At 39.4% G+C, this 19,360-nt stretch overlaps 1 protein-coding gene across 1 annotated transcript in view; it reads right to left on the bottom strand.

Annotated features, from left to right (window-relative positions):
* Positions 1–19,360, bottom strand: part of Lama4 (laminin, alpha 4) — a gene marked incomplete at its 5' end in the record, with an annotated part of 135,423 nt that overhangs the window by 92,903 nt on the left and 23,160 nt on the right. The window contains 2 exon segments of the mRNA XM_005409785.2: positions 426–550; positions 9,758–9,859. Of these exon segments, the coding sequence (XP_005409842.2) occupies positions 426–550; positions 9,758–9,859 (227 nt within the window).

The raw sequence follows: 19,360 nt of genomic DNA, 5'->3' as shown, positions 1-19,360 counted from the left end.
CCTCCCATGCTACATTTTTTCTTGTGCATTTCTTGCTTGTGTGTTTGAGTTGTATCTTTTCTAATACACTGATAATTACAAGTACAGCACTGTTCTGAGCTCCGTGATTACCAGGCTGTGACTTGCTATTACCAGTTCAAGGGATAGCTGAGAAAAGGTGAGACGGGCCTTGCCTATGAAACTAGGAGACTTCACTGACCATTTGACACAATCCAGGGGTTGAGGGACACAGTCATCAGCTACACTGCAAGGGCAGATGCTGCTCCCAAAGTGGTTTTCAATTAGAGACCTTTCCGATATCTTCTTCAGCCTCATCTCAAATGAGGTGTTCAATTTGGAAAAAATCCCGCAGAACTCTGAATAGAGGAAAAGAAGGAATAGCGGGGGATAAGCATTAGAAGAGACCATTCTCCTTCAGGACTTACTTGGCCAGGTGGGGCAAGGGACAGGGGCATGGCTGGCAGGAATGAGGTGCTTCTCTGATGGAATCCCCAATATAACCATCCAGGCATTTTTCACAGTGCTCCCCTGTGGTGTTCCGCTGGCAGTTCTAAGAGACAAAAGATAGGAAATTTGACAAGGAAGCAGAAAAAATTTATAGACAACAAATGTAGCAACCAAACAACCCTTCAAATAAAGGGACAGCAGACCTAGTATAATAGATGGCGTGCAGCCACACAAAGGAGCCCCGTCCACCCCAGTCAGTGCTAGAAAGTGTAGGTAAGGGGTGCATGATTTCACCCTGAGCTAGCAGCCCAGGGACTCTTTTTAGAGTTTATGTGCAGAGGAGACTATTCATAGAGTCCTCATTCCAATTCTGAAATATAATCAGGAAGAACAAACTCTGGATGTTCTGGAAGCATGAGCTTACTGCTTTGGAATGAGTATGAAATAGAAAAATAGTATCTCCCTGGTGCTTACCCAAGGCCGTGGGAACAATAAAGATTTATGGGGATAAACAAACAAAATATGTCAGACTAGGCCTAAATGGAGTAGAAGGTAGCTGAAGAGTATTCTGCTAATTGTCCGTGTCCCTGATAATGATACATAAGAAATGGTAAGTAGTTGATTGCGTGATTTTTCTATTTGTGGTAAATATAATAAACAGAAAAAAAGACACAACACAGGATGCTTCTTCTGTCTGGAACACCTGCTTCCTCATTCAAGATTTTCATAGGCTTTAAACTTTCCACAAAATCCTGACTCTTCCTGCCAAGTTCCTCCTTACTCTCCTACCTACATTGTCCTATTATCCACTGCCAGCTTCAGCCTGTCCTCCGCCATACACTGAATCTTTGGTACTGTATTGCCATTAACATGGATGGCCAAGTCCTCAGGAGCTGCTGAGCTGATGGATTCATTTCTATAAGAGGAAGCAATGACAACACAGAGACAGCTTCCTACGGGATTGGTTGGGATGGCACAAGCCAGCTCCGCTAATGCTGTGATATTTTTATCTTTACAGTTGCCAGAGTGTAGAAAGGTTGAGTTGAGTTTTTAGTGGAAAATCTTACTGTTAGAATTAGAATTCCATCAAGGAAGTGCCCACCTATTTGAGCAATTGCCTTAAAAGCACCTTTCCACAACAGCTTTAGTAGAACAGCTTTTTCAAGTAGTTCTCTGGGGAGAATTCTTGGAGACAGAAAGATGGAGCAGCAGCAGGCTGAACTCGGAGCTTTTCTGTTTGTTGTTTTTACGCTAATTGAGGTTCACAGTAAAAGAATAGCCATATCCTTCTCTAAACATTTTATGTGTATTAACTAATTTCATTCTGGCAATAATCCTGAGGGAGGTCTCCCTCTCTCCCATATTACTTATATTTTTTTTTTTTTTTGGATTTTCTCCGGTACCGGGAACCGAACTCAAGACCTTGCGCTTGCCAGGCAGGCGCTTTGCCGCTGAGCTAAATCCCCAGCCCCCATATTACTTATATTGAGATAGAGGTACAGATGGTTAAGTAAATTGCCCAGTGTGACACAGATTCACGCAACTGTGCTCTAGATCTCTCTTTTTTTTTTGTTTTGATTTGTTTTTCTTCTGGTACCAGGAATTAAACTCACGACCTTGCACTTGCCAGGCAGGCACTGTGCCGCTGAGCTAAATCCCCAGCCCAAGGCTCTAGATCTCAGTGTACTGCTTCTTAAAAATTGCTAGAGAAAACAAGCATAGAGTGCATCAGAAGGTATCAGAATATTTTTGTGATGATTAATGTTGGCTGTCAATTCAATTCGTTTAAAAGGTGCCTAAGAGATTAGTAAAGCACATTTCTAGGTGTGTCTGAGCATAACCCTGCAGAATAGCTGGTCCTGGTTCCTTCCTCTTGGACTTTTTCCTCTCACTCTGCTTTCTGGTTGCCATGAGGTGGACAGCTTTAATCCTCTCTGCCATTTCTGTCCTGTTTCTGTCTTGAAGCCTGTCGACTGTGGACAGAAACCTCTTGAACTGTGAGCCAATGAAAACATCTCTTTTAATTTGTGTACATCAGACATTTTATCCTGGCAACAGAAAAACGACTGATAGAATTTTACTAACAGTTTGAACTTTAAATGAAAAACAACACAGTAGTCAAAAGGAAGGAACCGTAATGTGGGCAAAAGACTATCCTGATGGAACACTCTCTGAGTACTTGATCATATGGACCCTGGTTATAATTGTGTCAGCATAGAATTTAGGGGCTAGTTCAGACTGTCAGACCAATGAGAACTTTGAAAAAAAAGTATGCTATGCAGATATGACACTGTTTAAATATTTCCCTTACAGTTCTTAGTATTAGCCTTCAGGAAATATTTGTTGGGGAAGTAAATGAAGGGAAAGGAGAAAAAGATGAATCAGTGAACTGTGTCTGCAGCATGTAAAAAAATTAACATGCACCAAAGGCATGCTCAAAACTGATGGGAATCTGTCATCCCAGGGAAAACTAATGAGCCTTACCCAACTGCCATGAACCTAAGCCATGAGCAACCTGGCAGGGCCGCTTGTAGACTGGGGTCAAGTTTGACTGAGCCCTTGATTGACAGATGAAGCCCATCTGTGTAGAAGAAACAGGCTCACTGTAAGATGTTAGGCCATCGTTTGTGCCTGAAGCAGCTTGTAAGATCCAAAATGATCTAATTCTCAGTTCTGCCCCTTTATGGGTACTTTGAATTTCTTTTTAGAGCTTTAATTCTGCTGCGGTAGCTACAGGGAACAATCACCGTCAAGGACAAACCACCAAATCTCTTCCAGCCTCTCAAAGATCAGAGTGCAAATGCTGATTTTCTTCATCTGCTTTTTTTTTTTTAAGGAGTTGTTATGAAACTCCCTGGAAGCCACTGGTGTACATTCTGGAGTTTGTCAGAAGAAAGTGCTGGAGACAGGGAGAAAGAGCCTTAGCTCTTAAATGTCCTAGCCGATTGACTTTGAACAAGTCACTAAACCTTAGTGGGTCTCTATTCCCTCACCTGTAAAATGAAGATTTAGGTTAGATGGCCTGTCAGTTTTTCCTTACTCTGAAAAACTTTTACCCTGAGATTGCAAACTTCCTCCTTACCTTCCATACTTTGTTATTTAAAAAAGAGAAAACACAAATGACAACAATAAATAATATGTTGCTGTGGGGAGGAGTTTATTTACTTATTTATTATTTAGCAGTACTGAGACTGAATCCTGGGGTTCTATACCACTGAGCTATATCCCTAAATCATTTTACTTTGTATTTTCAGAGTCTTGTTAAGCTGTCCAGGCAGCATTTGAACTCACTATTTTCCTGCCTCCGTCTCTCTCAGTGTGGGGAAAAGTTTCTCTTTAAATAAAACTCACTCCATTTAAAGATGGAACAAGCCCAGGGTTGAGCCTGAGCCCAAGTCTTTAGCACAAGAGAGTACATCTTACTGCAATAAAGGAGTAACTCAAGTATTCCTTAAATTACAAATTTAAAGATGTTTGCACTTAGATTATTTTATTATTTTAGTTATCAATGCATTCATTCACTTAACAAATCTGGATTAAGCATCTATCATGTAGAAAAATGAGCTGCGCTTATTATTTTGTGCTTTTATATTTATTTTTTCATATCCAAAGGTTTATTTAATTGACAAAAATACAAACTTACATCATGAACAGGGAGAGAAGACTGGTTTGTGACATCTATAGCAAAGATACTTTTAAAAAGTGGTCAGATAGTACAAACACCACAAAATACAGAAATAAAATCTGTTTTGATTAATAAACCAAGAACTCCTCTATGAAGCTTCCTTTTTTCCTATTACCTATCTTTTATTTTGCTCTTTATCTATATGTGGGTTTCACCTATAAGAGAAACCATATAATATTTAAGCTTGTGTGTGTGATTTATTTCACTAAACAGTAAGTTAGGTACATCCATTTTCCTACAAACAACTCAGACTTATTCTTCTTGATGGCAGAATAGTATTCCACTGTGTATAAATGCCACATTTTCTTAATCCAGTCATCTGTTGATGGGCATATAAGCCATTTCCAATGTTTAGCTATTTTGAATTGTGCTGCTATGAACATGGTCATACATGTATCACTGTAATGTGATTTTTTCCCTGTTTCCTTTTTTTTTTTTGGTACCAGGAATCAAACTCAGGACCCTGTGCTTGGCAGGCAGGTGCTTTGCCACTGAGTGACATCCCTGGCCTTAATGTGATATCTTTAATTCTTCTGGGAAGATACTAGGAGAGGCATAGTGGGTCAAGTAAAATTTCTGGTTTTAGTGTTTTGAGGAATTGCCATACTGATTTCCATAGTGCTTGTACTAATTTACATCCTCACCATCAACACAGAAGGGTTCCTTCCCCACCCCACCCCCGTAGCCTCAAAGCATCTGTTATTATTTGATTTGTTGATGAAAGCCATTCTATTTTGGGAGGAGTCTAATTTTTGTGAGTTCTTTATATAGTCTAGATATTAGCCCGTCTGACGAATGAGCTGCAACTGTTAACGTAAAGACTTCCTTCCTCCCTTTGAGGAGCTCACAGACTTGTGAAACAAACAGTGGTAAACCAAGACTAATATTGTGTGTTCAGAGCTATGACTGAAGTGTGTATAAAGTACATGTCTGCTAAAGATGAAGGAAATGAACCTTCTAGATCTTCTTGAAGGAGCTGGGTGCTTAGTGGAAGTGAACATTTGATCTAGGCTTTGAAGTAACCCTGTAAGAAATCTCTCCTGGGAATAATCCATAGCACAGAGTGTGAAAGCACAGAGTGGGTTTAAGTGGTTGTGTGCTCATTGTGGTTGGAGCAGAAACTCCCAGAGGATTTTAGAAAGAAGAATCCTCTGATTTGGAGGTGTTTTTGAAGACTTCTTCATTGTGGTCAGGAGACAAATTAGAGGAAGGACAGTACACATTTGGGAAGCTGGGGCAGCAGTCACAAGGGGTTACTACCTTACTCCTCAAGTAAGGTACTAGCAGCAGGATATAGAGAGGAGGATGCTGTCTTCTAGTTCAGACTTTAGGATTTGGAGTCAAACTGATGTTAGGGATAAGTAAATGGGAACCAATGAGGTATCTGGGGTCTCCAAACATCAGAGACCCAGCAGAACGGTGCTGTCATTAACTGGGTGGGGGACACAAGAGGAGGAACAAGTTCTGGTTGTCACAGGGAGGGTACACAATGTATGGAGAACTTCTGACCTGCTTTCCTTTCCTGTTAATATTCTTACGTTGTTGGACACAAAGCAATGTGAGATTTGACCAAACTACCCTTCCTTAGTATTCTTTACGTAATACATTTTCCAACTTTGTTTTAGAATATTAGCTATGATAGAACCAAGCTGATCGCTATTTGGAAAAGTTCAGATTTTCCCATTTGCAATAGATTGAAAGATTGCCAGAACTTTAACATACAGATTGTGCACTTGATTTAGCTACCAATTTTATAACTGCAAATAAGAGGTCTCTATATTCAATTTCTTTTTCATCTGAAACACCAAATAAGTCTGCAGGCTTTTGGTCACACATGCTCATATGTCTCAGAGAGACATATACATGGTTGATTTCTGCCCTTCACACATACTACAGAAGAGTTTAAAATGAGGAAAATGTTAGTACCTGCAGACATTAGACATACAACTTTATTCTCTTGAGTAGGGTTTTGGTTAGCTTTCTATTGGTTTACTTTCCTCTCCATTGTGTTTAGGGAGATGAAAAGTCCATTTGACTATTTCTATATTTTTATTCATAAAATTACTACAGGCAGTTGTAGAAAATGTAGGCAAGTATATATTATTCAAAAGTGAAAAGGAAACAATAAAATCACCAGCCAGATATAAATATATAACAGCTTCATGTGCTCTTTTTAGATTTCAATTATATTTTTGTAGCTCTTTTAAAAATTTGAATATTTGATTCAGATTTAGGAAACACATTTTTTTTGAAATGTTGACACAAATCCTGGAACCTCTTTTCTCTTTGATTGTCCCCAAGTGGACAGAAACTTCTGCACATGTTTCTAGAGCTCCAATGCTCCTGGCCCCTTGAGCTTCAAGGGGTTGTGAGATCCACCAGCGTTTTCCAGTGGGTATGATTTCCTACAGCTCCTCAGCTCACACAGTGGGAGACATTTCATTTCAAGCCAGGAAGAGGGTCTGGCACAGAGGTAATGCTCGAAAGGTATTTGCCAGGTAGATTGGTTAAATCGATAGATAAATCAATCCTTAATCAAAAGGAGGCTGAGGAGCCTTTACCAGTGGTGAATTTCAAGTCACAATTTGCTCCACTCTCCTTCCAGCCACTGGCTTTCTCCAAATCATGGAGCTTCAGTGCTTTACATGGTGACTGACTTGACTCAGCCCCTTCCTGGTTCCCTGTCACCCACCCTCTGCAGCTGCAATAAAATGTGGACTGGCTGTGCCCAAGCACTCCTGCCACCAGCCACCTGTCTGCTTCCACCTACTTTGCAATTTCCATCTTCTGTGTCCCTCTAGAACCGTTCAAGAGAGTCAGTCGCATCGACTAGAGTTGCTTGGCCTTTAGCGGGGTCCCACCCAGCCAACTCAGCTGAAAACCTTGACCAAGATGCTACATTTCTGATATGATGTAAAGTGGATGCTTAGAAAGCATACACTGCATCATATAATTCTAAGCCATTCTCCATTTATACATTTTGGTATTTGAAAACTTGGTGTTGCACTAGTGAAGAGGTCTTTTTGTTTGTCTGATATCTAAAATAGTATGATAACTGGGTCTACTCCATATTTTGTTGCTGAATGGCTTACTTCACCAAGTAGTTAGGATCAGTCTATAAATTAAACCTTCAGTGCATCAATTCAAATTGATAATGAAATAGGAAAAATGAGAAGCAAGGGGGAGTGAACAAGGCAAATAAAGCACTCTTGATGTCTTGAAAATAAAAACAGAACAAGATAAATTAAAGTAAAAGAAAGGCTTCCTTTTTTTTTACTTATGGCTGTTGGGAGACATAAGCTGTTGGGGAACCTACCAGAACTGACTGAAGCTGGGTGTGGTGGTGCACACCTATAATTCTAGTACTGTAGGAGGCTGAGACATGGGGATTGCAAGTTTGAGCCTAGCCTGGGCAACCAGTGATTTAGCAAGACATTGTCTCAAACAAGGATTGAGAATTACACAGCATGAGAGTTCTGGGTTCAACCCCTAGTACCATGCAAAACAAAACAAAACAAAACAAAAGCTTACTGAAATACTAGCAATCACAGTAAGCTGCAAGAAAGTGCTAGAGTTGGTGTCTCTATTTTTCTGGCAACTTGAGAAGTAAAAATGAGCTGGAATCACAAGATAGGACCCAATAAACCTAGGTCTGCACTACTGGGGCTGGAACAGAAATGCCAAGCAGTGGAAAAACATGAGTTTGATTCCATTGTGAATAGACTTCATGTATTTGCCAAATAAGTGACAAAATATTATTTGTATATTTGCAAACCTTTTCTCCTCCTTCATTTGCTTTTAATTAAATGCAACTTACATCTTTTTCTTTAAAAATCATATTTAAAAGAATACACATATATGCCTCTCTAGGAGATAGAGTTGTGGATAATTTTCACTTTGTATTTCAAACACCATGTATATCTAAGATTTTTTTTTTTTTTCACAATGAGGTTTTTTGTTAATGTGATTATGGAAAAAAGATATTTCTATTTGGATAGGTTAATATGGGAGAAACATCATTAAAGATGAAAGAATGACTATTACTTTTTGTTTGCATCTTTTGTCTTGGATTGAAATAGTTGCAGGAAGATTGGCAACTTCTCTGGATGAGTACGTAAGTGTTTGAAATCCTAACTCACCCTCAAGTATGGACTAGAACCCATATGTCCCAGAAACTGGGGACGTATTTCACACTGACTGCTCCTTTCAGAAGCTCATGTCTAGGTCAGAGATGAAACCATGGTGGCGCCTACTCTGATACCATCGTTATTCTTGACAGGCAGCAGCAGAAGGGACTCTGGTCCTCTTTCATTCATTCAGTCTTTTGTCTTACCAGTTGCTTAGTGGCTGCTGATGGGCATGCTGGTCCCTACTGTTTTATAGTTTAATAAACCAGACACCAAAGAGCCTTTAATTTGTCAAATCACCAGAGATGTTCATTATTAGTTCAAGTGTATGCATGGATTTTAAAAAAATGTCATTGCGATTAAAATAACAGGAAACCGGAGATGGAAGCATTAGAAAGGGGTAGACTGGCAGCTGCTTGTGCCTACGTTGCTGAGGAGGACATCCTGGGTATAAGGGTTATTTAAGAATGTGGGGGAGGGGAAAACAAATATCAGGACCAAATAAACGCCACAAAGAGACAGCAAAATTTAGTATTTTGCTACTTAGTTCTCTGTCGCTAGACAAATTACAACTTCTAGATTTAAAATAAATGAGGGCTCTAATTTGCAGCTTAAAGTGGAGTGTAACTAAAACAAAACCAGGTACACACCTTAGAAGCCATTTAAAATAAACCTTATCTGTTTAGGAGGGGCACTTTAGTGTATGAAAGAAGTATTCTTGTAGCACAAGTGAAATTACTCTTGAAATTTGACAAAGGATCTTTTGCCATGTTAAGAATTGAATTTTCCTGCCATATCATACGGCTCATGAGAGAAAACATGATACTAGGGTAAAAGAACTTAAAAATCTCTCCTATGACTTCTGTGGAAGCTACTTCTGCAAATATTTCAATGCCTATCTTTACTAAGCCGTCAGTTCCTTCAGGGACAATGAGAACGATGTAGCAAGTGCTTGGTAGAACACTTCTCAGTTTTCATCAAGATATGATGCTTCCCTGACAAACAGTCAGCTGGGAAACTGATTTCAGTTAAGGGAAAAAGCCTCTTTGGGGCTGGAACATAGAACTACAAAGACCACATGGGCAATGCTATATTCTTCACTGGCTACTTGGTTCAAACCTGTCTTTTCCTCTTTAACTAATTTTGACCTATAGACGTGATTATCTTACAATCCATAATAGGCTATGCAACAACTGTTTTAGTCTCTTTCTTTACATAGGATGAAGCTGAACATATGGCAAACTATACTATTACAGAGGAATCTGGAGGGATGGCTCTCTCCTCTGTGTATTATTTTCAGTCCCATCACCACTGGCCTGCAGCAGGAGGCCAGCCACCCAGGTGGGGAGGCAGGAGCCCCTCCAGCTTGTGCCGCTCCTGCCAACGCCTTGGTGGCCACTCAGAATCAGAAGGCGTTTATTTGACATGTTCTGCAGGAAACACTGAACGGGGAGAAAAGCCTTGATTAGCAATTTGCTCCTGGGTGTCTCCAACTTACCACACAGAATCCAGAGCCATCAGAACATTCGTTGGAATTACCGTTACAGTCACAGGGCAAACACTCTCCCGAGAAGGCGCGAAAGAATCCAGCGTCGCATTTCTGCAACAGACATATAAAAAATTTTTAAATATTGAACAGATGCATTTTGACCAGTAATTTCTGAGAGAAGTAAAAGATGATTATTAAACTAAATTTTTTACAAAGCTTACTAAAATGAACTGATTCTTATCATCCAGTAAAAATGATGTGTATATAATCTTCGCTGTGTATTTTCTTTCCCTCTTTCACTAAGCAGAAGAGGAACACTCCTGACATTTCCATCAGTGTAAGAAAGAATAAGAATAAGGGTTTTAGGCTGAGAGAGAAGAGAGAGAGAAAGAAAGAGAGAGAGAGAGAGAGAGAGAGAGAGAGAGAGAGAGAGACTGAGGGACCAAATTCTAATGTGTCTTTCCAATCCAAAATAAAACATGACTGAATATTTGTCAAACTGGGAATAAAGATTTCTGGTTTCAGAAATAATTGGCAAGGGCATAACTAAGAACTCTGTTATGAATGAGGGCTCTTAAAAAACTGCTCAGAGTCTAACATTTTAAAGGAAAAGGTAATATTAAAGTTACTAAGTTCTTATATTTGTCAGGCCCTGTGGGGGGCTGATCATATGTTTACTTTATTTCCATAACTGTGAGGAACATATTATTCTATTTTCATCTGGTAATGAAATAACGAGACCCAGAGAAACGAAATGGCTTATGGGGATGTTAAACCAGCCTGCCAGGCACGGTTGACCTGCACAATAATAAACCTCCCTCCTGTGTTTCACTACTGCTTCCGCTCCAGTATGCAGCGCGATTGCTCCTCATTTATGCAGCTGGGCTTATGGAGCTGTATTTGGTGTTTCACAACGATGTCTCAGCTATGCGGGGCAAAAATGGCACTGTAGGCCTCGAAGACCACTCCCTGCCCTTCAGACTGGCTTACATCTATGGAATTCCAGACAGAAAAGAATCTGATTCCCACAGACTTACAGAGTACAAAATTTCACACTCCCTGTGACTCACTGTAACCTGTACTGTCATGGGTACCAGGAAATTTTTCATTATATCTGGCTGAAGTCCTTCTAACTGCCATGCAAACCCATTTCCTCTCATCTTTTTCTCTGTAAAGAAAGAATAACTAGATAACATTCACAATATAAAAGCACCATCTGTTTGGACTCTAACACTAAAATCCAATGTATTAATTTGAAGGACATTGAACAGAGAATTATGACATGTGTCCATGAAAAGATGGCAATGAAATGTCACCTTCTGAAGGAAGAGAAAGGAAGGCTGAGCAGGCCCAATTTCTAATTTACAGTGAAGAGTTGGCAGTTTATAGTGAAGAGGCACTACAAGTGCAGCGGGAAGCATTTACTTTCGATCATTTAATTTCACATGTATCTGGCTGCTGTCATGGAGTAAAACATACATGTTTTCATTGTGATGCACACATAGTTTCTCTTCCTAGATACTAATATACAGATATAGACATATAAATAGATAAATGCTGATAGAGATCTAGATATGCATCTAAAGATATATACATATAGGTTTGTACCTCAAAAGAAGATTCATTAGGCAATAAGTAACTTTCGTAGGTGTGGTGCACCTTAAACTTCTCTATTTTACTTAAAAATATATCTTGGTCATGATCCATAAAAATTGATCTGATGACCCACAAGTACACTGCATTTTGCCATTTGTGGGGTTCCAATTAAAGAGTGTTTAAAGTGGTTGTAATACGAGTTATCCTGGTCGCCTCAAAGACACCGGTTTTGGAGCTCTCTGACATATTATAGCCATTTGGGGAGCTTCTGATTTAGTACTTCTGAGGATGAAGCCAAGAAATCTGATTGTCAATAATAAATAATTTTTGTATTTTAAAATAACTTTGCAGAAAAATTTTGAAAGACCTCCATTTTTAAGAAAAACACCCCCCAAGGGTACTTATATTTGAGCAGGCTTGGAAAGCGTCTCTCACAGCGCCTTGCATTTGCTAATGGCACAATTAACACTCGGTGATTTGCAGGGCTTGGGCCAGGACAGCATATTTAAGGCACGGTAAAAACCACTGGCGTACACTGCCAACCTGCCCGCTGCTCTCTGCTGCGCCTGGATCAGTCTGAAGCAGTCCAGCAACCAGGGCCTAGGCTGGACTGCACACAAGATGAAATCTTTATGCTGTGCCAATTGGAGGAGGAGATTGCGCTCTCAGTCCATCATTATCCAATTATCTAACCCCCAGATGAAGGATGACTTGGCTCTCATTTCATGCTGTGAGAAATGGGAAGAAAAGGGAGGCAGTCCCTTCTGAGTAATCTTGGCTTCCTGCCTAGAGAGCAGGGGTGGAGAGTGAAAATTCCTTTCTTGCTGGGCTGTGTCCACCTGAGGGTTTTATATTTTCCAATCTCTCCATCCAGAGAGGAGGAGGCAGCATGCAGGCAAATGAAAGTCCTAGTATCACCAGTAGAGCCCATGTACGGGATACCTTGGACCTTGTGCTGAAGAAGATTCTCGGAATGCAGGCATTCCAGAGTTCAGTTCTCCTGAAGGAAGACTGATTTAAATTTGTATCCTTATTTATTTTTTATTTAATTTATTGGTTTTTTTTTTTTTTTTTTTTTTTTTTTTTTTCTTTTTGAGATAGGACCTTGCTGTGCAGTTCAGGCTAGCCTTGAACTCACTATGTAGCCCAGGCTGGCCTCAAACTTGTGTAGATCCTTTTGTCTCAGCCTCCCAAGTGTCGGGGTTACAGGCATGTGCCACCATGCCTGGCAAGTTTATATCTTTATATGGAAATATTTTTATCATTGTTCTGAGAGTCCTGATCTTTTTACTTCATCTTTTTTGAAGTTGACCAAAATTGACCTTTTTAAATATTAAAAGGCAGATATTTTCCAAAATGAAAGCAGAGCTATCTGCTTTGCTCCTGGTTAATAATCACTAGCAGTAGTAATTCTAACACCTGTGCTGTTTAGAGACTTGTGAAAATGGGCTTTCCCACAAATTAAATTAGTGTCTGTCTGTCTCCTTTTGAAAGGCTGTCCCTAAATTACTGAACCAAGATGGTCCCTGTTTATGTATATCCATGTGTGAGCAAGAGTTGAAGCCTTGGAATTGATTTTTAGATGCCACACTGAGCTCTTTCCCGCCTGAGAAGCCTGTCCTACAGTAGAAAAGTATGACGATACATGGGTGGGAAACTTAGAGGACATAGGAGTATTTGTACCTTCTGGAACAATGCCATGGCTTTAAAAAACATTAATAATAATAGCAAGGGTAGTAAAGATGTGATGATGATAACGATGTAATTCTGGTATTGTTAATATCATTCAACTTTGTAAGATGATCAGACTGATCCAAAATTTATTTTTCTCCACTATAACATTCCATCCACTGGAAACAAGGAAATTAACTGACCATGAACATCTACCATGTGGAATCACTGGATAGGTCATGCTGCATTCTCTTATTTTAACCCATGATGGATGCACGGAATAGCTTCTGTTATTTTTCTTTTACAAAGAACTTTGTAGCTTATGAGGATTTGTTATCCAACAAAAAAACACAGATAAGGCACAGTGGGCAAAGGATTCAGATGTTTGTTTCTTCTCAAGTTTGAGCTCTCAGATATATAATATAAATATGTATATATATAATATATATATTATATATATATATATATACTACAGATATATTCCACCACGCTTTTCTTGTTGGAAATTTAAGTTGCTTCCAATTTTTTGCTATTACAAACATTACACAGCAATTTAAAATGGATAAAAAATATGAAATAACTCCTTTAAACTCCAGAAAAATCTTTTAAAATAAAGATAATAATCAAAATGTTTTAATATACAAAAACCATTGAGTGAGAGCATTTCCTTCTTAAGTAGTTTATTTCAGTCAAATTTTCAATTTCACCATTTACTCTCCGCTAAATCATGAGTAGACTTTGTGTACCTCTCAGCAGCTGTATTATTACAGCTTGCCTTGTGCTCTCCTGCCAAGATTGGATGAATCTACACCATTCACTTCTGCCTGTGAAGAGTAAGAGTGAAAACTCTCACTTGTTTATTTGTTATGATAAGTGTGAGGCTTGGCTTGGAGTGAAAAATAAATTTAGGTATGCTCGTCTAATTCTACATTTGCAGAAATTAGAACTAGAGATTCAGGAGGAAACTGGTGTGGAAGGACACGTGTGCCACTCATGCCGAAGGACCCAGGGATGGCAGTCTGTGCTGTCACTACTGCAGAAGACTTTATTTTCTTGAATTCATCACGCAATCACAATATTAATTATTTAATATGACAGATTTAAAATAAGTTAAGATTGTTTTTAATAAAAGGAGTAACATTTAGATAACTGTTACCATTTTATCCTCATTTGAGAAAGTGCCCTTGAAAACACTAGATCATACCAGCAATAATATCCTTGTACAGAATATTCTTTCAATTCTCTTAAGTAGTTTTAAGAGTGCTTTTTTGAAGGGCAGCCCAGTTTGCACCCTTTGGGTGTGGCAAACTTCTAAAAGTTGTTTGAAATTATTAAAAAATGAGTGCTAAGCTAAGTAATAAAATTTTCAGATAAAACTTTTACAAAAATCTCACTGTGTCTCCCAAGTCCTACCAACAGAGGAGCTAATTACTGGAATTGACCACAAGATGCTACTTTTGCACAGATAGTGAATCTGTGAGAGCTTCAGAATTTCTGTTGAAAAGCTTGATTGACTAATTTAAATGTTCTCACAGCAGCGTCTAGAAATCTAAGGTCCCCAGTTGCCCATTAAAGCAAACAAGAGTGTCAAAAAATGCTGGAATTTTGCAAGAACCTGAAGCTGCCATAGGGCATAACCTGAGTTCTCTGAGTAAATACTTCTGTGCCAAAGAAAATCACATCCTTATCTCCAGCTTCAGCAAATGACAGTGAATTAATTACATCCAATTCCATTACGCACAATATACTTTAGAGCTCAGGCGTCTATTTCAGTAGGATCTGTCCTGTCTATAATTGGAATAGATATTTACGTTGTGTCTTCAACCAAGAATCTGTAAACATTTTACAAATACAAACTCCACAATTTTCTTTCCTAAAGTAGACTTTTAGAATTTTGATTCACCATTTTTTTGTTTTGATTTGCTGAGGCTCAAAGCAGAAATCCCAGTTCATTCACTGGTATCCAGGGTTATTGTTACCTTCCATATATTTAATATTCTTCCAATGTAGCAACCTAGGTTAAGTTACCTTTTGCTTAGAGTGTTATATATGTATAAGAAGTACTTTCCTCATGTCATTAGGCAACAATGACTTCAGCTCTAGTTTTATAGTTAGCAAGCTCCAATTTTTGTGTTAGTACATGATAAAAGGCACTTGAAGAGCAGAGTGCTGCGCTCACTTAAGGGCTACGTCCTATGTCTACCCCGGGAAATTCTGCAGATTTAAGAATCTGGTAGTATTCAAACATGTTCTGGGGGGGACCAACACAATTTCATCTATTAAAAATATTCATTTAGCCTTTATTAGGAAGGATGACTTCTAAAAACATGAAGTTTTACAATTAGAAGACATTTCACAGACTTTTTCTCTATAAAAATATAAGTTAAAATATCTAAGATGGAAAGCAGTCCCAGGCTAAGCTATTAATAACTACTGGCTCAATTTTTTTCAAGTAAGACTTAAAATATCCTGATTTTTCACATATAAACCTATAATCAAAGAGTTAAATGTTATAAATACATCATGTAATGTGCTACCCAAGGAGTTGTCTTCTTGACTGATTTTACTTGAATCTGGAGAATACTATTGCCATGCATCGTCCCTTGGGTATGTCTGAGCTCTTGTTTGCATAATTGAAATTCCTCACATTTTAATAGGCACAGTTAATTTTCAGATTTTGACAGTGATTTCACCATAGCTTGATTGGGAAAGTGGTTTCAATATTCTTCAGAGATTTGTCCAGTTCAAAGGTATTTCTTGTGATTATCACAATAAAGTTAGGGTAAAAGCAAAACATGGATGACAGCCTGGTTTCTCCCTGTTGACTCTTATAGCTTCCTTTGTGCCTCCTGCTTAGAACCCTCATCCGCTATACCTTCTCTAATTCACAGAACACTCCAGCTCTCAGTGAAGTAAGGACAATGACTTAGATCCTATGGAATTGTGAGGAGCACAGAATTGTCTTGACTATCCCTAAGCAAGGCCCTTTAGTGAAGAATGGATAGTTATTATCATGGTATTCACCACACATCTATGTAGCTTTTCCTCGGTATTCTTTATTGGCTGTTGGGTATTCTCATGGGTAGAAATCACAGCTTCTCTTACAGGTCTCGAATAACTGTCCCTAAATCCATTTATCAATCATTTATTTGGATCATGCATACCAGCAGACTTGGGTTCTGCTGAAATACTAGTAAATAGCCCTCTTTGTTTGCAAAATTGAAAAGATCAAGCAAGGAGGTTCACAGACCCTAAAGTCATACAGATTTTCTCTTTAAAGTACTGGATTTGGGGCTGATTACATTCATTAATATGGATGAACATTTCTTTAAATTTTGTCCTTGAAAAGTTACTTGAAGTAATGCTTGAGTTTTTCATTCATAGCAGCGATTGCCATTTATGTAACCTGATGAGGCTTTGGGGTGTCCTTTTTCTTTGCCTTGAGAACCATCTCCTGCTAGCCTCTGGCTCCAGATTCTCCTCCCACTGCCACCTCTATGCGGCTAGTTCTTTTCATTCCTCCCCTCTGAGCTGTGGTTACACAACTTAGCCTCTACCAGACTTTTTTTTATCTGAAAACTGACTCAATTTTATTTAATTTATTGGGCCAAATGCTGGGGACACATTTCCAAGAAAGGAAGCAGTGTAGCCCACAGGGGCTAGCTGTAAAAATGAGTGCAGAGAAATGACCTCAGAGCTAGTGGCTAGGGGATTTTGGTAGGGCTCCTGAGCCATTTAAAAGGAATCAAGTTTTGAGATGACAAACATCTCTGTCATCTCCATTTGAGTTTTTATGAATAATAACAGCAAGTATTTATGGACTGACACCAGGCTCTGAGCTAAGTGCTCTTTATGGATGATCCAATTTGCTCACTATCAGCTAATGACCCACAGAGTAGCAAATGACTGTCTAATTATCCTTTCCTTTACAAGAAGGTTGGAGGTGGAAGAGTGCCTAAATGACAAGGTCTCCTGTCTAGTGTACTCAGGAAGCTGGCAGGAGCTGTCGCCAGCTGTGGGAAGTCCAACAGTTTCTGTTGCTGGTAGATGACCCTATTTCTGTCTTGAGGTACAGGCTTCGGTGTCATCCTGGGACACTTAAGAGGCCAAGTAGACAGTGATTAGCAGGATGGGTCCTCCTTCTTTATGTTTTTCCTCAGATATTTATGCTATTGTGAGTTACTAGTAAAGGAGAAAGGCAACTTGAACTATCCTCACTTAACTCTCAGCAGATAATTTTGTTTCTTTCAATGACAACATAGAGGTCACTGGGTAGGGAAAAAAAAATCTCATGTAGCTCTCTTCTTTTTAAAGTCCCTTTTTGTCTTATCCCATCCTTATGCTTTTTGCCCATCCCAGAAATGATCTCTCTATCATGGGAGCTCCCTCTATCCGTGCTCCGGGGCCCACATGCCTGCGGCCTTCAGACCCTGTGCAGTCACCTACTCTTCCGCCCTCCCAGGTCATCTGTGTTAGCCTTTTGTTACTCAAAATATCTGAGGTCATTCAAGTTTTAAGGAATAAGGGTTTGTTTTAATTATGGTTTCATAGGTTCTGGGCCATGGTTGGCTTTGTTGTGGGACAGTACTTCATGGCACAAGCCTGTGAGAGAGGAGGGCTGTTTACCTTACAAAAGCCCTGAGGTCTTAATGTCCTCTTCAAGGGCATAGTCCCAGGGATCGAACCAAGACGAAGCTTCCCCTCCCAATAGGGCCACCGGTTGGCAGCAAAGCCTTTAGTGTATGGAAACTTCTGGGGAATCCCCTAGGTCCAAACTTTGGTATCATCCATTTCTTCACACTTCCAGCTGCTATGGAAGGCAAACAGTGTGGGTAGGTAGTTGAGTCCCATGTTGAATAAGCCTTAGCTACTTCCTCTAAGGCTCAGAATCTAAGCACAGCTTCTCTCAGCTCTGCTTCCCCTTCACTTTCTTCCTCTCTTGTCCAAAAAATGATCTGCAGTGAACTCAATCAACCTGGCTCTGCTGGCCTCTACTCATCACCTGGCTTCTGCCTCCACTGTACCTCACACACTGCCCTGACAAAGCAGGCCAGGGACGTCCGTGTGGCTCTGATTTTCCAGTCTTGCTTGTTTTCAATCTAGCGCTGGGTAGTGTTGAATTTCTTCCCCGAAGCTGCATCTTCTCCTGGGTTTCGGGACAACTCTCTCGTTTCTTCTCCTGTCTATATTTCTCAGGTTTATCTTCTCAGTGGGGGCACCAGTGCGGGTGGATCTTCTTTTCACTGCCTGTATTGGTTTGGTGCTCTCCAGGGCACTTCTGTTTCCCTTTTCTACCTACATATGCTGCCAGCCTCTCTCACAGTGTCATCCTCCACTGTATGCTGGTGACTTCCACATCTCTCTAAATATCCTTCAGTCTGTGCTTCTCTGACAGCCTCTTATCACTAAGTGTGTGCTACACAAGTCTGTCTCCAGTTCTGTGGGGACATGAAGTTGAATGTGTCTCCCACTGACATTATAGCCTTTCCCTACCTGTTTTTCTCTTATATCTCAATTAGTGATAATGATTATATAACATAAAAAGAAAAGGTAATGCATCCAAACTTTTACATTATATTCATGTATTTTGCATGAATGCAATTTTTGGAACTGCTTCTAAAAGAATGAATTCCTCAAGGGTTCAAGAATGATTTGCACATAGAATAACAAAACTTATGTATTTAAGTTCTGCCTCTTCCTTTTCACCATTGCTGTGCTGCATTTATTTAACATGTGTGTTTAAAGGCAGACATATGAAGTACCTTAGAAATTAAGGTCTCAAGGCAGAAGCTACTTTATATGACTCTGAACCTTTATAAACTTACTCTGCATTCATCATTTACCACCCATGAAGGATGGTCAGATTGTACAACCAAGGCTAGAAGTTCCCTAAGTTAATTTCTATACCTTATATAATGCTTATTAAGGGTTAAGTAACTGGAATGTGCTAATTTGAGACTTACATATTTGTTACATTGTTAAAACTCAACAATAACCACAATGCCTGCTTAGATTTTGGACCACAAAAGATTTTTCAGGCAGGAGCCTTTTGACATTGATATTGTTTAAAATTGCTGCCATATGTTCATAATAAAAATCACACTAAACTTTAGTAGGTTTTATTATGATGTGTAAATTCTTCACACACAGTACACCCGATTGTTGCCTCCACCCAGGTCACACTGTTCTCATCTCTTACACCCTTTGTCTGTCATTGTCTGTTAGAGTTTATATTCTACCGCTGAAACAGTACCAAGATGGGTTTTCGCCCTTGTTCCCAGTATCACAGCTTAGTTCAGGATCGTGGTCTTTTTCTCTCTTGGATTTTTTTTTTTAAAGTCCAAC

The sequence above is a fragment of the Chinchilla lanigera genome, unplaced genomic scaffold (assembly GCF_000276665.1).
Source record: "Chinchilla lanigera isolate Chin_1 unplaced genomic scaffold, ChiLan1.0 scaffold00125, whole genome shotgun sequence".
NCBI classification, from domain to species: Eukaryota; Metazoa; Chordata; class Mammalia; order Rodentia; family Chinchillidae; genus Chinchilla; species Chinchilla lanigera.
The sequence above is the reverse complement of the archived record's forward strand: the minus strand, read 5'-3'. Positions and strand labels throughout refer to the sequence as shown.